The 18,287-nt window shown below is 49.0% G+C and overlaps 2 protein-coding genes across 2 annotated transcripts; one reads left to right on the forward strand and one right to left on the reverse strand.

The window, feature by feature from the left end:
- The first annotated feature begins 670 nt into the window (after window positions 1-670).
- LOC112880901 lies at window positions 671-2,030 on the forward strand. The gene is made up of 2 exons (XM_025945632.1): window positions 671-1,364; window positions 1,443-2,030. The coding sequence occupies exons 1-2, from the start codon at window positions 671-673 to the stop codon at window positions 1,451-1,453; spliced, it is 705 nt and encodes a 234-aa protein (XP_025801417.1). The 3' UTR covers window positions 1,454-2,030.
- Window positions 2,031-2,041: 11 nt separating this feature from the next.
- On the reverse strand, window positions 2,042-2,895 carry LOC112879451. The gene is made up of 2 exons (XM_025943699.1): window positions 2,730-2,895; window positions 2,042-2,622 (listed from the first exon to the last, which is right to left on the reverse strand). Exons 1-2 carry the CDS (start codon window positions 2,763-2,765, stop codon window positions 2,425-2,427), a joined length of 234 nt encoding a protein of 77 aa, XP_025799484.1. The 5' UTR covers window positions 2,766-2,895; the 3' UTR covers window positions 2,042-2,424.
- Between the last annotated feature and the right edge of the window lie 15,392 nt (window positions 2,896-18,287).

Below are 18,287 nucleotides of genomic sequence, written 5' to 3' on the forward strand. Positions count from 1 at the left end.
TACGACATCGTGAAACCTTAATTTAGTTTGGAAAATTCGGGTATACCCTCCTGGTACCAAAAAATCCCTAAATACCTGATATTTAAAAAGGCTCAGTATTAAAGGCCCAAGCTCATCCCACTTCTTCCAACCTGTAACTTGAAAACCCTAAAGCCCACAAATTCCACACAGGCAGCCACCACCCACCCCTGCCCCAATCGGCCACCACCACCCAGACTCCTCCCCACCCGGCCGGCGGCCGCACACCCGGTCGTCGCCCGCAACAGGCTCCCAAGCGGCGGTGCACACCCGGCCGTGGCCTGCAGCCCGCAGGAGGCTCCTGAGCGGCCAACGCACCACCGCCCGCAGCTGGCCGCCACGATGCGCCTCTCATCGGCTCACCGCCCGGCAGCCCACACACCGCCGTTGGGTGACGAGCTGCGCCCTCACCAGCTCGCCGCCCTCGGTCTGCCGGATGAAGCGGCTGCCCGCCGCTGACCGCTGCCCCGCACCGCTCGGCCCTCGCCGCCCTCGGTCTGCGTGGGGATATTTAACTTTTTGCCACCGTTACCAATGGCACACATTCAAATGCCATTTTTAAAATGGAATCTTAAAAATTGCCACCGGAGAGAAATGGTCATATTTATTTTTGCCAAATTTGCTTTCGTGGTGATCCAGTCCGCGTTCCAGCATGGCAAGTGAAAAGACCTCCGTGCCCCCTCATTCATTTGATGGCTGCTGCCCAGCCCAGCTTGCCCCGACCGCCCATTCTTCCTCCCCTTTTTTCTTGCTCCCCATCCCTGTGCATCTTCTTCCCCATCTGCATAGGTCCCTCTCAATAGTACCTGGGCGCGCTCAAGCCCGCGCGCTTCGCCGACGTCCGCAAGTCGTGGGCCGGCATCGCCTCCCGCCGGCAGCCGGACCGGACGCCGCGCCCCACCTGTTCGCGTTCAGGTCGACGGCCACGCACCCGGAGGTCATCGCCGTGCCGCTGGGCGGGCAATCAGGCTCCTCCCGCCACAGCCGCGCGCGCGACGCCGGCTCACCGGACGCTGCAGAGGGTGACCCGCAAGACGGAGTGCGTGGGCCGGTGGGGCCCCACCCCATCCGCGCGGCCATGCTTGCCGACACGCGCGCCGCGGCGGGGGCAGGCAACCTGTCGCTGGCCGCGCTGGTCGAGTCTGGCGCGCTCGTGCTTGTCCCACGGCGGCGGTTGCGCCCGGTCCCGGCGTGGCGCCCGCCGGACTTCATGGAGCCCGAGGAGGTCTGGATCCTCAGCACGTCGCACCTCTCCCCGGAGTCCGTCGTCGACGTCGAGAGCGTCCTCCGTGCCGTCCAGCCTGACAACGTTGATGTCGAGCTCTGCCGGAGCTGGCAAGAACTCGGTAGTTGGTACACTTGATTCGCTCGATCAAGGATGGCCATTTCTTCCTCCGGAGCTAATTGCAGAGTCCTCACTGCAGAGCTGGGATAATGTACGTGTCCAGTGATGCTTCCGACGAGCCGCTCTTGAAGTCCAACATGTTCTCTCTCGGCGGCGCCAAGTTCTTCGTTGCAGACAACCGAAGCATCAACCTCGGAAATGGGCTGATAAGTAGCATCCCCCCACGACTTGTGTTTGTGTTCTTCATTGGTCATCGGCCGTGGAGCTTGATTGAGACCTGCTAATATTGTTGGTCTTTCTGGATGCTGCAGGTGGAGAGATTTCTTCCGGTGCGAACCGGCCGTTCGGAGAGGTGATTCCTCAAGCCATTGTAGCCTGTAAGTTTTATTCAGAAGCTTTGAGATTCTGACTCAAAGCAAGTGCTCCGTGCTCGTGAATTAATTCATTATTCTCTCTGACGGATTTCGTCGTCAATCTCAAGATTACATCATGAGAGGATCTTGATTATTGGACGCTCGATTATTTTTTTTAAATACCGGCAGGAGCACTGCCAAATCATATAAGAAGAAGAAGCAATAGTTCATACATCAAGTTAGATATTACATAAAACAAAAGGGTTCTCTCTCCCTGAAATTAAGGAAGTAAACATGGGAGCACTTAGCACTCTCGACGCTGCTTCCCTCAAGCCGATCTCCTCCTTTATTAGAGCAACAACTTGCAGAGCGGTCAACGACCTTCTTTCAAGAGTCCTCCGATTCCTCTCTTTCCATAAATTTCGAGCCGTGTACATAAGCAAACCAGCCGCAGCCACTAATTTTCAAGAGCAGACATGATCGAGCAACATCAATTGTTTACTCTGCATTTCCAGAAATAAAACATGAAGGAAAGCCATATTATAGTTCCGATTCGCTTCCATATCTGACGGTTCTCCCAAACAATTAAAAGGATCTCTGAAGATATTAGATATGTGGCCACCACAGCAGCTAGCAGCAGTAGCTGCAGCGTCAATCACAAAACACACTCTACCAACGATGGTGGACTAAGCGAGCTCGAGTCGCTAGCTAGTCCTGCTTGACGCCGGGATTCTCCTTGGCGTCCTTGGCGGGGATCTCGTGCACCACTCTCACGGGCTTGAGCACGCCCTCCTCGTCGGGCTGCCCCGCCGACGACCGCACCTCCACCGTCTGCACCGTCTTCGTCACCGTGTCGGCCTGCTGCGGATCCTTTTCCGCGCCGCCGCCACCAGCCGCGGCGGCGTCCTGCAACATGTACAAAGACCAAGATCAACAAACGGATCATTCATCGTCAAATCATGAACTGATCGCGAGCTGATGATAAAACTGAGATACGATGAGTAGTTGCGTACCTGCTGGGGGGGCTGGGAGCCGGTGTTGGTCGACATGCTGCCGTGCTCGATCGGCCGGGCAGCAGCAGTAGTTTCTCGATCAGAGGTTCGTGTGCCTTGTAGCTAGATCGGTGTCCGTGTTGCGTTCGTTGCCGCAGGCGCCAGTGGTCGCTGCTGCTCGCTAGCTGCGCTCCTTAGCTTTTATCGTTGCGGCTGCCGAAGCTGCGGGAAGGGGGCCGAGGTGGCGCATGGCCGGCCGACAAGTGCCGGCAGCCGAGCCGGCCGCGCCGGGCAAGGCCGTATCCGCCGAACACCTGTCCGCTCCTACCCTAGTTTAAGCCATTTTTTTATCTTACCAGGAAGGAAGGTCGAATTAATTGATATGTGGTCTTTACAATTTTTCTTTCTCACGGGACACGACATCGACGACCAACAAAGAATGATCCATATGCTCCGTTCTTTGCTCTGCAAGCAATTCATTCAGTACTCGAGCGACACACGGCAGTGTTTGGTTTCACGGGGCAAAAATGCTCTTGCGTGGCACCAAAACATGCCTTGAGCATCATGAGTTCGAGATGATCATCATGTTTGCATCCGCACGGGTTGTACACTAGTAATACGTTAATTGCGTCATTATAGTGGTGATTCTCACCGGTTTTCATGCCTTAGTTTAATGGATCGAAAGCAATTTTTCTCACAAGCTCCTTCATACCCTACCAAACATGCTTTTTATTGGCGGAGCCAGGGGAAAAAAGAGATTTTTAAAGGGTAGCACACTTCATTAACCAGCTACAACATACTGGGTACAAACGCCTACTGGCGGAGTTACAAGCCACACATGACGGCTAGGGGAATTATAAATGACACTCCTTGTTGCCAGATTATGGGCTTCAGTGTTGGATTCTCATCGTTCATGGACGAACTCCATATTCAGAAAATTTTCCACTATCACCTTGATTTTCTGGGTGATTGATATGGCCATATGTGCCGATTCCTCCAGTCTGAATACTCCTGACTGCATCAAGGCTTTCGCTAGCTTGGCCCTTCCTGCAAGCCAAAGCCTCCAGTATTTCTGGATCAGACACGCCAGCAAAAACCAAAATTGATGCTCCCAGGTAACAGCCAGAGCTATACTGGCTACAGCAGCCATTGAAACCGAGTTTTAGTTTTTTTTTGACAAAGCCGCGTCCACATTGATCTTGGCGATGTTAGGATCTCTCACAGATGCAAGTGTTTATCACAAACACTTGATCTTCTCTCTGGTAGGGAATCACTCCCTCTCTATCTACCGTACGCACAAAGGCTTCTCTGGTGGTCACGCGCAAGAGCACAACACAAGTTGTTTTGTGACGCAGCCACTCACAAGCTTCGTCGTTTTCTCATTCATATGTAGACTAAGTACATGCAAAGGGATAACAACGGCCACCACTACCACTAGGCCGTAACTCACGCCATGCTCCTAACTAAACTGAATTGTGAAAACATCATGCAAGGCAGGACTGATTCTCTAACCCACAAACTCACTTCGTGGCTGCATGCAACAACATGGACCTCTCCCTCCCTGCAATCCGGCCGCTTCGTGTAGCATCCACATGCAGTTGAACATGGCCATCAGTTGTCTATGCAGATCGCTGGCTTCTGCTGTGCAACACCGCTTCCCACGGCAACCTCCGCATCGCACGACACGCTGGCACCTTGCCCATGACCCGGAACCGAGCTAACTGTGCACGTATCTCACCTACACATCTCCTGCTAGCATATATTCTACACAACTCTACTTACATGCAGAACAAGTAAATAAATATGCAGATACATGAATCAAGATTAGCTCTAACAATTTCCCCCCTAATCTTGATTCTCAGATCGCTAACCAACTTCAGAGAAGTGTTGGTTCATCACTGGCATAACCTTGAGCTAACAAGGCCTTCTCCTCCTTTCCTTTCTTAGGACACTCCCAAGCAAAATGTCCATAATCTTGACAATTATAACATTTTACCTTGCTTTTGTCTTTGGGTCCATCACGGCTGCCTTGTGCACGACTTCGACCTCGCGCCGAGTCTCCTCCTCTTGCCATGAGGAGCTGTTCTTCAGAACGGACCTCCTGTCCCTTGAGCAGCTCTTCATGGGCCTTCAGTGACCCGATAGCCTCCTCCATGGCCATATCGTTGATGTTGCCAAACAGAACCATTGATGACGCAACATTGATGAACTTGGCAGAGACGGATCGCAGCAGCTTCTTCACGACATACTTCTCCTCCACCGCATCTCCAAGCTCACGGATACGCCCAACTAGCGTCATGAACTTCCCAGTGAAATCATCAACAGACTCCGCATTACTCATCTTGAGGTTATCAAGATCAGCTCGCAAGGATTGGACCCTTGCCTCCCGGACACGCTCGACGCCCACATGCATGGAACGCAGGGCCTCCCACACATCATAGGCGGTATCCTTCTTCGAAACTCGCAGCAGCGTCTCGTCGTCGACCGACTGGGAGATGATTGACAAGGCCAGCTGGTCGTGGACCTCGTCGATAGCCTCGGTCTTTGGCTTCTTCTCGCGATCAACAGCACCCCATGCACCGTTGGCTCGCAGTAGGAACTTCATCCTCATCGCCCACGCCGCATAGTTCGTCCTTGTCAGCATCGGGAACGGGAGCCTCCCTGTCGTCGTCGTCGAGTTGCCCAAGCCACTGCTCACAATGGCTTTTCCCGATGACGAATCGTCGCGCGGCATCATCTTCATCAACCTTGCTCTGGTACCACTTGTTAGGATCTCTCACAGATGCAAGTGTTTATCACAAACACTTGATCTTCTCTCTGGTAGGGAATCACTCCCTCTCTATCTACCGTACGCACAAAGGCTTCTCTGGTGGTCACACGCAAGAGCACAACACAAGTTGTTTTGTGACGCAGCCACTCACAGGCTTCGTCGTTTTCTCATTCATATGTAGACTAAGTACATGCAAAGGGATAACAACGGCCACCACTACCACTAGGCCGTAACTCACGCCATGCTCCTAACTAAACTGAATTGTGAAAACATCATGCAAGGCAGGACTGATTCTCTAGCCCACAAACTCACTTTGTGGCTGCATGCAACAACATGGACCTCTCCCTCCCTGCAATCCGGCCGCTTCGTGCAGCATCCACATGCAGTTGAACATGGCCATCAGTTGTCTATGCAGATCGCTGGCTTCTGCTGTGCAACACCGCTTCCCACGGCAACCTCCGCATCGCACGACACGCTGGCACCTTGCCCATGACCCGGAACCGAGCTAACTGTGCACGTATCTCACCTACACATCTCCTGCTAGCATATATTCTACACAACTCTACTTACATGCAGAACAAGTAAATAAATATGCAGATACATGAATCAAGATTAGCTCTAACAATTTCCCCCCTAATCTTGATTCTCAGATCGCTAACCAACTTCAGAGAAGTGTTGGTTCATCACTGGCATAACCTTGAGCTAACAAGGCCTTCTCCTCCTTTCCTTTCTTAGGACACTCCCAAGCAAAATGTCCATAATCTTGACAATTATAACATTTTACCTTGCTTTTGTCTTTGGGTCCATCACGGCTGCCTTGTGCACGACTTCGACCTCGCGCTGAGTCTCCTCCTCTTGCCATGAGGAGCTGTTCTTCAGAATGGACCTCCTGTCCCTTGAGCAACTCTTCATGGGCCTTCAGTGACCCGATAGCCTCCTCCATGGCCATATCGTTGATGTTGCCAAACAGCACCATTGATGACGCAACATTGATGAACTTGGCAGAGACGGATCGCAGCAGCTTCTTCACGACATACTTCTCCTCCACCGCATCTCCAAGCTCACGGATACGCCCAACTAGCGTCATGAACTTCCCAGTGAAATCATCAACAGACTCCGCATTACTCATCTTGAGGTTATCAAGATCAGCTCGCAAGGATTGGACCCTTGCCTCCCGGACACGCTCGACGCCCACATGCATGGAGCGCAGGGCCTCCCACACATCATAGGCGGTATCCTTCTTCGAAACTCGCAGCAGCGTCTCGTCGTCGACCGACTGGGAGATGATTGACAAGGCCAGCTGGTCGTGGACCTCGTCGATAGCCTCGATCTTTGGCTTCTTCTCGCGATCAACAGCACCCCATGCACCGTTGGCTCGCAGTAGGAACTTCATCCTCATCGCCCACGCCGCATAGTTCGTCCTTGTCAGCATCGGGAACGGGAGCCTCCCTGTCGTCATCGTCGAGTTGCCCAAGCCACTGCTCACAATGGCTTTTCCCGATGACGAATCGTCGCGCGGCATCATCTTCATCAACCTTGCTCTGGTACCACTTGTTAGGATCTCTCACAGATGCAAGTGTTTATCACAAACACTTGATCTTCTCTCTGGTAGGGAATCACTCCCTCTCTATCTACCGTACGCACAAAGGCTTCTCTGGTGGTCACACGCAAGAGCACAACACAAGTTGTTTTGTGACGCAGCCACTCACAGGCTTCGTCGTTTTCTCATTCATATGTAGACTAAGTACATGCAAAGGGATAACAACGGCCACCACTACCACTAGGCCGTAACTCACGCCATGCTCCTAACTAAACTGAATTGTGAAAACATCATGCAAGGCAGGACTGATTCTCTAGCCCACAAACTCACTTTGTGGCTGCATGCAACAACATGGACCTCTCCCTCCCTGCAATCCGGCCGCTTCGTGCAGCATCCACATGCAGTTGAACATGGCCATCAGTTGTCTATGCAGATCGCTGGCTTCTGCTGTGCAACACCGCTTCCCACGGCAACCTCCGCATCGCACGACACGCTGGCACCTTGCCCATGACCTGGAACCGAGCTAACTGTGCACGTATCTCACCTACACATCTCCTGCTAGCATATATTCTACACAACTCTACTTACATGCAGAACAAGTAAATAAATATGCAGATACATGAATCAAGATTAGCTCTAACAGGCGAAACCCAGCTGTGGGGGGATCCATCTGGGGTGGTGGTCATGAACATGTTGTACTGCCTGCTGCTTCGGCTTCGTCAAGTCTAGATCGCTTATAAAGCGTTCCACAAAATTGTGTGTAGATAAAGGACTCCGGAAAGTGCCCTCATGAATTGCCTTTCTCCTCGCATACCAGATCGACCACATGCTGATAGCCACCCGAATGAGATCGTCCTGGGGCAGCGACGAGAAAGTATGTGCGAGCCATGCTCTAGCATCCTGCTCCTGCACGCCCCCTATGAAATATGTGATGTCTTCCTTCTCCAATGCCCAAACTGTTAGAATTATAGGAAATTTTGGGTATATTTTAATTCCAAATATTACTAGCAATTTCATGATATAAATGAGTGATAATGTGTGAATAAGACATGTGCATGTGTCCATATTATTCTTACTAATAAGTATGAATAAAGAATTAAACAAGAATAGGTTTAGTAAGTACCCCAAGGCGGGACCAGTGCCGGTGGCACCGTTACCAGCTGGAATAGACATGCTATTCGACTGGCGTTGCTCGAAGTAGCCGAATTATGTCGATGCAGGAAGAGGTTCGCAGTGCAGTCCCACGAACGGTCACGTCGGGAAGTAGACGAAGTAGTCGTTCGCACGAGCGGTCACGCCGGGAAGTAGACGAAGTAGTCGTTCGCACGAGCGGTCACGCCGGAAAGTAGACGAAGGAGTCGTTCAGGGAGCGAGCAGTCGCGTCAAGACGCTCCCCAAAAACCTGATTGCCCGCGTCCCGTGCAGGACCTTCAGCGAGCGGAAGTTCCGGAGGCTCTGCTCTCGCTAGAGCTGTGCGCGCAGTACTAGCGATGGGAATGGCAGAAAGCAGCTGGAGAGGTCTCCTAAGAAGGAGTACCTGGATCAAGTGCTGAGGTGAGTGAGGATGGGAGGAGAGGGTGCTGGTTTATATAGGCGTGAGGTGCTTCAGGTTCAACAAACCTGGACGTCATGAATGACTTTGATGAGCGGCGGTTATTGTGCCTCAGGTTCAACGAACCTGGACGTCCTAAAGAGCCTTGAATGTCCGGTCATTAGTGTCAACATTAACTCTCTGTTTTAATGCTCTTTACTGCTCTTTACAGCAAAACGTCCTTCTCATCTCAGCACATCACGTCGCACCTGCACGTCTCGTCACGTCCGTCCGGCCGCGCACGCGCACCTGCACGTCACGTCCGTCCGTCCGACCGCGCACCGCACCGCCCGTCCGGCCGGCCGCGCCGCGCCGCGCCTCGCCTCGGCCATGGCCTAGGCCCGGCTCGGCTCGGCGAGCGAGCGCGCGCGCGCGTGTGATTCACCGACCTCCTGTTACCGGCTTCACAAGTGGTGTATACGAAGTTCACCTTTTAAGTCGGTTGAGATCCTCCTCAATTCCCGGTACGGAATTAAGCCATTGATTCCCTAGCATTTAATAGTGGGCTTTAAATTCTTTTAATGCATTGATTAGAATGAATGGGCCAAGCCCATAACTCCAACAATCCCCACCAAGAAATTCAAGCCACACTAGAAATGCCCTCATTCCCTCATTGATATACCAGTATTCGACAGAGACTGTTAAGTTGAACTTCCATCTAGGACAAAAGCTACACTTGTTCACAACTGTGCAATGGACTATGCCTTGAATTGCCAGTTTTGTGCAAACAAGTTTGACCAGAGTCCTACACTGGTACTAGGCTGCAAAAACATCCCCGCGGTTTGGAGCTTATAAGTCATACTCCAGGCTCTTCATGAGTTTCTAGAGAATACCCAGTTCTCATAGACCATGACCAGTAGTTAGACTCATATAGCTGTGTTCCTTTTAGATGTTCTGTAGGACAACATCTTTGTTTTAAGAAAACAACCCATTTATTTTAAAGAAACCACCTGGAACACATTAAGGTATAGACCAACCTGCCATACAGATTAGAAGAGAAATGCACCTTATAATGAGCCCTTTTCACAAAGGTTCTCTTCTCACAGTCAGACTCTAGTTTGTTTCACCATCCTAATTCACGGAATCTCCGATCACATAGGACAGGTTTCCACTATAGAATGACTCACGTGGGTCTCAAGCCCAATTCCATAGATGCATTGCCTATCACATTTCGTGAAAGACCCTTTGTAAACTGATCTGCCAGATTTTTAGCCGTCTGAACATAGTCCAGGGCTATAACTCCGGAGTTTCTCAATTTTCTGACAGATTTCAACCGCCTTTTCACATGTCTAGATGACTTCATGTTATCCTTTGAACTGTTCACCTTGACAATTACCGTTTGATTGTCACAGTTCATTAGAATTGCCGGTAACGGTTTTTCAACTATCGGCAAGTCCATAAGGAGCTCATGAAGCCACTCAGCCTCAACAGTGGCGGTATCTAATGCTGTGAGTTATGCTTCCATAGTTGACCTCGTTAAGATGGTTTGCTTGCAAGACTTCCGGGAAACAGCTCCACCACCAAGTGTAAACACATATCCACTTGTGGCCTTTATCTCATCAGCATCAGAGATCCAGTTTGAATCACTATACCCTTTTAGTACCCTTGGGTACCCAGTGTAGTGAATTCCATAGTTCATTGTCCCCTTTAGATAGCGCATTACTCTTTCAAGAGCCTTCCAATGATCATCTCCCGGGTTTGAAACAAACCGGCTCAGTTTGCTTACAGCAAACGAGATATCAGGTCTTGTAACGCTCGCTAAATACATTAATGAACCAATGATCTGAGAATATCTCAGCTGATCTCGCATTATCCTTTTGTTCTTTCTAAGAATCAAACTGGCATCATATGGTGTTGAGACAGGTTTATAGTCAATATAACCAAAGCGACTTAACACCTTCTCCACATAGTGAGACTGTGTAAGAATCACCCCACCGTTGCTCTCTTTTACCAGTTTTATATTAAGGATAACATCAGTTTCTCCCAGATCCTTCATCTCAAAATTTTGAGATAAAAACTCTTTAACTTCCTTAATCGCATTAAGACTAGTGCCAAAGATCAGTATGTCATCCACATACAAGCACAAAATCACTCCTTCAGCCCCACCATAGCGATAGTACACACATTTGTCAGCTTCGTTCACAACAAAGCCAGCAGAGGTCAAAGTTCTATCAAACTTTTCATGCCACTGCTTAGGCGCTTGCTTGAGACCATATAAAGATTTCAACAACTTACAAACCACTCCTTCTTGACCCTTTGATACAAACCCATCCGGCTGATCCATATAGGTCTCCTCTTCTAACTCTCCATCGAGAAAAGCCGTCTTAACGTCCATCTGATGAACGAGAAGACCATAAGAGGCTGCCAGGGAAAGTAACACTCGAATTGTGGTCAATCGGGCAACTGGTGAATAAGTGTCAAAGAAATCTTCTCCTTCTTTCTGGGTATAACCCTTGGCCACAAGCCTAGCCTTGTACTTTTCAATAGTACCATCTGGCCTAAGCTTTTTCTTGAACACCCACTTGCATCCAACCGGTTTACATCCATAAGGACGTTCAACGACCTCCCAGGTTCCATTAGACATAATAGAATCCATCTCACTCCTCACTGCTTCCTTCCAATAGTCAGCATCAGGAGATGAATATGCCTCTTCAATGGTTCTGGGTATATCATCTATGAGCTATACAATGAAATCATCACCAAAAGACTTTACAGTCCTTTGTCTCTTGCTCTTTCTCGGAGCATCATTGTTATCCTCCTCAGGATTTTCCACAAGTGTATGTTCATTGTGTTCTATCGGCTCGGCAGAGCCATCATCCTCGATGAACTCTTGCCTAGATGAACTTGTTTCATCTCTCATGGGAAAAATATTTTCAAAAAATGTAGCATCTCTGAACTCCATTATAGTACCAACATGCATGTCAGGTACTCCAGATTTCACTATTAAAAATCTATACCCAACGCTGTAAATAGCATAACCTAGAAAGATACAATCCACAGTTTTAGGTCCAAACTTACGTTTCTTGGTTATTGGCACACTCATTTTTGCCAAACAACCCCATGTACGTAAGTATGACAGTGTTGGCCTTTTCTTCTCCCATTCCTCGAATGGAGTTATCTCTTTATTCTTTGTAGGAACACGATTTAGGACATGACATGCAGTCAATATAGCCTCACCCCACCATTCCTTGGAAAGTCCCGCTGTATCTAACATGGCGTTAACCAAGTCCGTTAGAGTGCGGTTCTTTCTTTCGGCAACCCCATTTGACTGAGGTGAATAGGGAGGCGTCCTTTCATGAATAATACCATGTTCCTCGCAGAATAAAGTAAATAAATTTGAGAAATACTTGCCACCACGATCTGACCTAACTCTTTTGATCTTTCTCTCAAGTTGGTTTTCTACTTCAGCTTTATAGATTTTAAAGTAGTGTAAAGCTTCATCTTTTGACTTCAACAAATAGATATAACAAAATCTAGTACTATCATCAATCAAAGTCATGAAATATTTTTTACCACCTTTTGTCAACACTCCATTCATTTCGCACAAATCGGAATGAATTAATTCTAAGAGTGCTAAGCTCCTTGCCTCCGCGGTCTTATGAGTCTTACGAGTTTGTTTTGATTCAACACATACATGACACTTAGAATTTTTGACAAAAGTAAACTTTGGAATTAAGCTCAAATTAGCTAAGCGCATCATACAACCAAAATTAACGTGACAAAACCTCGAATGCCAAACATTTGTTTCATCAACGTTAATAACATTGTATGCAACTTTATTACAAACATCTGACAAAGAAAGACGAAACAAGCCTCCGCTTTCATAACCCTTTCCAATAAAAGTACCAAACTTAGACAAGATACATTTATTACACTCAAAGACTAATTTAAAACCATCTCTACACAGTAGAGAGCCGCTAACTAGATTCTTCTTGATGGTGGGGATATGCTGCACATTCTTCAGCTGCACGGTCTTCCCCGAAGTAAACTTCAGATTTACCGTACCAACACCAAGAACACGCGCATGCGATCCGTTCCCCATCAGCAAGGAGGAAGTCCCGCCGGTCTGGTAAGAAGAGAACAAAGAAGCATTAGCACAAACATGAATATTAGCACCAGTGTCAACCCACCATTCGGGTGAACCAAAGACTGAAAGAACAGTAGGTAATAAATTACCGTACCCCGATGTTCCTCCAGGCTCGCTAATAACCATGTTGGCGGAGTCGTTGCCTTTGCGGTTTGGACATTTTGCAGCAAAGTGTTCCGTACTAGCGCACACATAGCAAGCTCCCTTCTTCTTCTTCTTCTTAAAAGTGGTTGTCTGCTTAGTCTTTGGTTAGTTCTGCGGTGGCTTTTTCTTGTTCTTGTGGGACTTGTTCTTCTGAACAAGATTGGCGCTAGAAGCACCAACAACTCCTTTCCTACGTATGTCCTTTGCTCTCGCCTTCTCCTCAACATCAAGAGTCCCTATGAGTCCATCTATGGTGAACTCCTATCTCTTGTGTTTTATAGAAGTAGCAAAGTCCCTCCAAGAAGGTGGCAGCTTAGAGATTATACCTCCGGCCACAAACTTATTGGGTAACACACATGGGGACTCTTTGCTGCAATTTTTGAGATCTTTTGCCAGAGTATGTATTTCATGAGCCTGTTCCACCACAGAACGGTCTTCGACCATTCTATATTCAAGGAACTGCTCCATAATATACAACTCACTCCCGGCGTCAGATACTCCATATTGAGCCTCAAGAGCATCCCACAATGCTTTGCCAGTTGGCAGCCGGATATAAGAATCCACCAGGTTATCACCGAGAACACTAATGATCAAGCCTCGAAAGAGGATATCAGCCTCATCGAACACACTCTCTTCCTCTGGAGAGAATTGTTCAGGCTTACCCTCTTTCACATGGATCACTCTTGATAGTGTTAACCAAAGTATAAGCCGCTCTTGCCAACGTTTGTAATTTGAACCATCAAAAGGTGGTGGTTTGATTGATGCAGCAAAGCTAGATACCGAAAGCCTATTAACAATATCAGGTTTTTGGATTGTTAGAATTATAGGCAATTTTCGGTATATTTTAATTCCAAATATTACTACCAATTTCATGATATAAATAAGTGATAATGTGTGAATAAGACATGTGCATGTGTTCATGTTATTCTTACTAATAAGCATGAACAAAGAATTAAACCAGAATAGGTTTAGTAAGTACCCCAAGGCGGGACCAGTGCCAGTGGCACAGTTACCAGCTGGAATAGACATGCTATTCGACTGGCCTTGCTCGAAGTAGCCGAACTATGTCGATGCAGGAAGAGGTTCGCAGTGCAGTCCCACGAACGGTCACGTCGGGAAGTAGACGAAGGAGTCGTTCAGGGAGCGAGCAGTCGCGTCAAGACGCTCCCCAAAAACCTGATTGCCCGCGTCCCGTGCAGGACCTTCAGCGAGCGGCGCTAGAGCTGTGCGCGCAGTGCCTCAGGTTCAACGAACCTGGACGTCATGAATGACTTTGATGAGCGGCAGTTATTGTGCCTCAGGTTCAACGGCCCGTCCGGCCGTCCGCGCTTCGGCCACGGCCTCGGCACGGCGCAGCGAGCGAGCGCGCGCGCGTGTGGTTCACCGTCCTCCTCTTACCGGCTTCACAAGTGGTGTACACGAAGTCCACCTTTTAACTCAGTTGAGATCCTCTTCAATTTCCGGTACGGAATTAAGCCATTGATTCCCTAGCTTTAATAGTGGGCTTAAAATTCTTTTAATGCATTGATTAGAATGAATGGACCAAGCCCATAACTCCAACACAAACACATTTTGCCAAATTACATTCAAGTAAAGAGTGTCTCCATGAATCCTCCATACCACAGATAGCACTTGAATTGCTCACTTCCATAGTCCTGTGATGTAGCACATCCCCAAAAGGAATCGAAAGCCGAGCCAATCGCCACAAGAACATTTTGATCTTGGAAGGTACTTGAACCTGCCATAGAGCAGTCCATTCTTTTTCTTCTGATTTGAAGTCCGACTTCCCCGGTCGACCATCTCGCATGCTGCAGTTCTCTCCCTATTAGTCACCAACATGCGATAAACCGATCTCACTGAAAACACGCCCTTCTTCTCATAATGCCAAGCCCAAAAATCATCCTGGCGTCTAGTACCGAGGGGATGTCGTCGATCGCCTCGATATCCATTGGATTCTAGCACGCTGATTCTAGCACGCTGTTGTCTTGTCTGCTTGATGAGATCACTGACCAGGCTTGGAGGATTAGGCTTGGAGCTAGCCATAGGACGAAGGAGACTGTCCCTGGGCACCCAGTTCATGTTCCATATTTCTGTCGTCTCACCCGTTCCAATTCTCCGTATAATGCCGTGTGATAGAACATCGTTTCCTTCCATGATAGCCCACCATATTCTAGACGGTCGCGTTCCCTCACTGGCCTCCAGGAAATTTCCGTTAGGGAAGTACACCGCCTTGAGAATGCGAGCACTCAAACGATCCAGGATCCTGCAACACTCGCCATGCTTGCCGGGCTAATAAAGCAAGGTTGAATAATTCAATGTCACGAAACCCCAAGCCTCCACAGAACTTCGGCTTTGTCAATCCGTCCATGCAACCCAGCACGTCTTCCGCTTCCCCTCCTTACTGCCCCACCAAAACTTCCGAAGCACATTGTTGATGCTTTCGCAAAGTCCCCGTGGAAGCTTAAAGCATGACATGGAGTATGTCGGTATGGCCTGAGCCACAGCTTTGATCACGACCTCTTTGCCTCCTGCCGATAGCGATGAAACCATCCAGCCCTGAACTCGTTTCCACACCCTGTCCTTCAGAAATTTGAAAGCTATGTTCACCGAGGCACCCACATCAGATGGCATGCCTAAGTATTTATCACTCAAGGATATATTATTGACATCCAACAAATCCATGATTTCCCCTCTAGTGCTTTGTGAAACACCTTTGGCAAAATAAATTGACGATTTGTCCATGTTTACCTGCTGGTCAGACACCCGACAGTACACTTGCAAAACCTCATGTATCTCCTGTGCACTCTCCATGATTGCTCTAAAGAACAGCAGGCTATCATCCGCAATGAGCAGGTGACTGACCACCGGAACCGATGGTGCCACCATGATTCCATTAAGAGTCGATGATTGAATTCATGATTTTTCTAAGTCACGAAAGCCCTCTGCTGCCAAAAGAAACAAATATGGAGAGATAGGATCCTCTTGTCGAATTCCTCTCGATGGTTTGAATTTATCCAGGCATTCACCATTAAAGAGAACTGAAAAGAAACTAAAAAGACCAGTCGCATTACCATTTGCACCCAGAGTTGATGGAATCCCAGCCGAGACACGATAGCCTGAAGGTAACTCAACTCTGTTAGTGTCGTGGATCGACTACTTTATCCATGGATCGACTACCGCGTGATAGAGCCGGAAGAAGTCAGGTAGATCTAAAACAAGTCGAGTGCAAAAGAGAGAGAGAAGGGGCACGGGATCTATACCGTCATGGCCCTGCATCGCAGGAGCGGCAGAAAGGCCCGCCATCGTCTCAGGCGGCGGTGAAGCTAGAGGTAGTCGAGCTTCGCGTCGCAACCGAGGAGTGCGGGGACGCGGTGGCGGTGTTGACGACGGTCTGGGTGAGTCTTCCCGCCGCTGTTGCGCTTCCACTAGATCGGCTAGGGTTTAGTCTGTCAGTGGGGTAGCGGCGGCCGGTGAACCTTATACCCTGTGCCGCTGGCCCCAACCTTTCTTTTATAGCGCAGTGCGACGGGGGCCCACCAGCTACGAACGAGCTGGAGCGCCCCCGATCAGGGCGCGGGTGAGAGTAGGCCCATCGGATCCGTTGGGGTCCGAGGGACTCTGGGAGATCAATCCAACAAACTCGACCTGATCGTTACCCTTTTGCATGTCATGCTTCGGTGCACAACAACGAAAATCCCTAGCTTTCTTCTGCTTCATAGAATGCAGACACTCGTATGCTATTATAATATCGTCCGTAATTAGCCGGTCGGGGACAAACGCAGATTGTTCTTCCACAATGATCTCGGGCAATATCAGCTTTAGCCTGTTCGCTACCGCCTTCGATGCAATTTTGTAGATGACATTGCACAGGCTAATGGGTCTGTACTGTCCCAGATCATCCGCCCTTTCCACCTTCGGTATCAATACAATCAGAGTGTCATTGATACTCGACACGTCATCTTCTCCTCTTAACACTCTTAGCACCACCGAAGTCACTTCTTTCCCCACATAGATCCCAGTGGTGTTGAAAAAAGTGGGCAAGAAAACCATCCGGCCCCGGTGCCTTTGTCGAAAACATCTGAAACAAAGCTTCTTTCACCTCCTTGCTCTCAAAAGGAGCAAGTAGCTGGTCGTTCATCGCGGGTGTGATTTTGGTTGGGACAGTATCTAGGACCAAGCTCCATATCACTCACCCCCTCTGAACTGTACAAATTCTTGTAGAAAGCTGAGCATCTTCAGTAACCTGGCCATCTGGTCGCTTTAAGCTACTGATCTTGTTCTTCTTCCTGCGTTGGGTAGCCCGAAGATGGAAAAAAACTGGTCTTTTTATCCCCCACTGTTAACCATCTTATCCTTGATCGTTGCTGCCACATGAGCTTCTCCCTGTGGTTTAGTTCGACGATCCTATCCGTGATCTTGATCTCCGCATGAGACGGTCCAGACCGATGTGGATCTGACTGCAGCTTGTCAAGTTCCTCCTTGAATTTCTGAAGCTCGAGTCGAACATGCCCAAAGGTCTGCTTCCCCCGAGGCCCCAACCTGCTAGTCTACCTGCGGCTTTTGAAAGCTTCCGATTCAGATCGTTTAGTGTCAGCGCTTTCTCCCCTTGCCAAACATCTGCTAGCCATGGTCTGAACTCCTCATGTGTCTCCCACATCACATCATACTGAAATCTCCGCTTCCCCTTAAGATGTCGACGCTCTAGCTCCTAATTCCAGTGTAACAGTATTGGAAAGTGATCCGAGGCTGTGGCCGACAAGTGGCGAACTGTCGACAGAGGGAAACGACCACACCAGTCCGGTGTTACAAGAGCCCGATCCAGTCGGACCCGGCTGAACGAGCCCCCGGCGACCTTCTTCTCATACGTCCAGCATCTCCCCTCATAGCCTAGATCATACAGCCCACGGACACCAACCATCTCCCGGAAACCGGCAATCTGATTATAGCTCCGTTCCTGCTCCCGAGTGTTCCGATCGATGTAGAACCTCATTAAAATCGCCAATGCACAACCACAACAGAGACGATGATGACTTTATATGCTTCAACATATCCCATGTTTTGAACCTCTCGCTGACCCGTGCTTCTCCATAAACACATGTTAGTCTCCATGGATCACCACCCACCTCAGTAACGAAAGCGTCAATATGGTACTGCGAGTAAGGTAAAATCTCAATCTTTATTTCATTGTTCCAGAAAATTCCTAGACCACCGCTACGACCAGAACTGCTTACAGCAAAAGCGTCGTCAAAGCCTAGCGTACTCTCGAGACCTACACGTGACATGTGAACTTGAGTTTCAAGCACGCATAGCATAGACAGGCTGAAATTCTTCACCAGATCGCGAAGTTCTTTTACTGTCGAGGGATTACCCAGCACTTGATAGTTCCAACTAATGCAACTCATTGCACCCGGCGGTCCTCCTCCTCGGAGGCCGCCCTGTGCTTCATG

Source organism: Panicum hallii, chromosome 2 (assembly GCF_002211085.1).
Source record: "Panicum hallii strain FIL2 chromosome 2, PHallii_v3.1, whole genome shotgun sequence".
NCBI classification, from domain to species: domain Eukaryota; kingdom Viridiplantae; phylum Streptophyta; class Magnoliopsida; order Poales; family Poaceae; genus Panicum; species Panicum hallii.

Coding starts and splice junctions, on each gene's coding strand:
- LOC112880901 (XM_025945632.1), top strand. CDS start 671: ATGGCAAGTGAAAAGACCTCCGTGCCCCCTCATTCATTTGATGGCTGC.
- LOC112879451 (XM_025943699.1), bottom strand. CDS start 2,765: ATGTCGACCAACACCGGCTCCCAGCCCCCCCAGCAG. Junction 2,623..2,729: donor GCTCCCAGCCCCCCCAGCAG/GTACGCAACTAC, acceptor TACATGTTGCAG/GACGCCGCCGCGGCTGGTGG.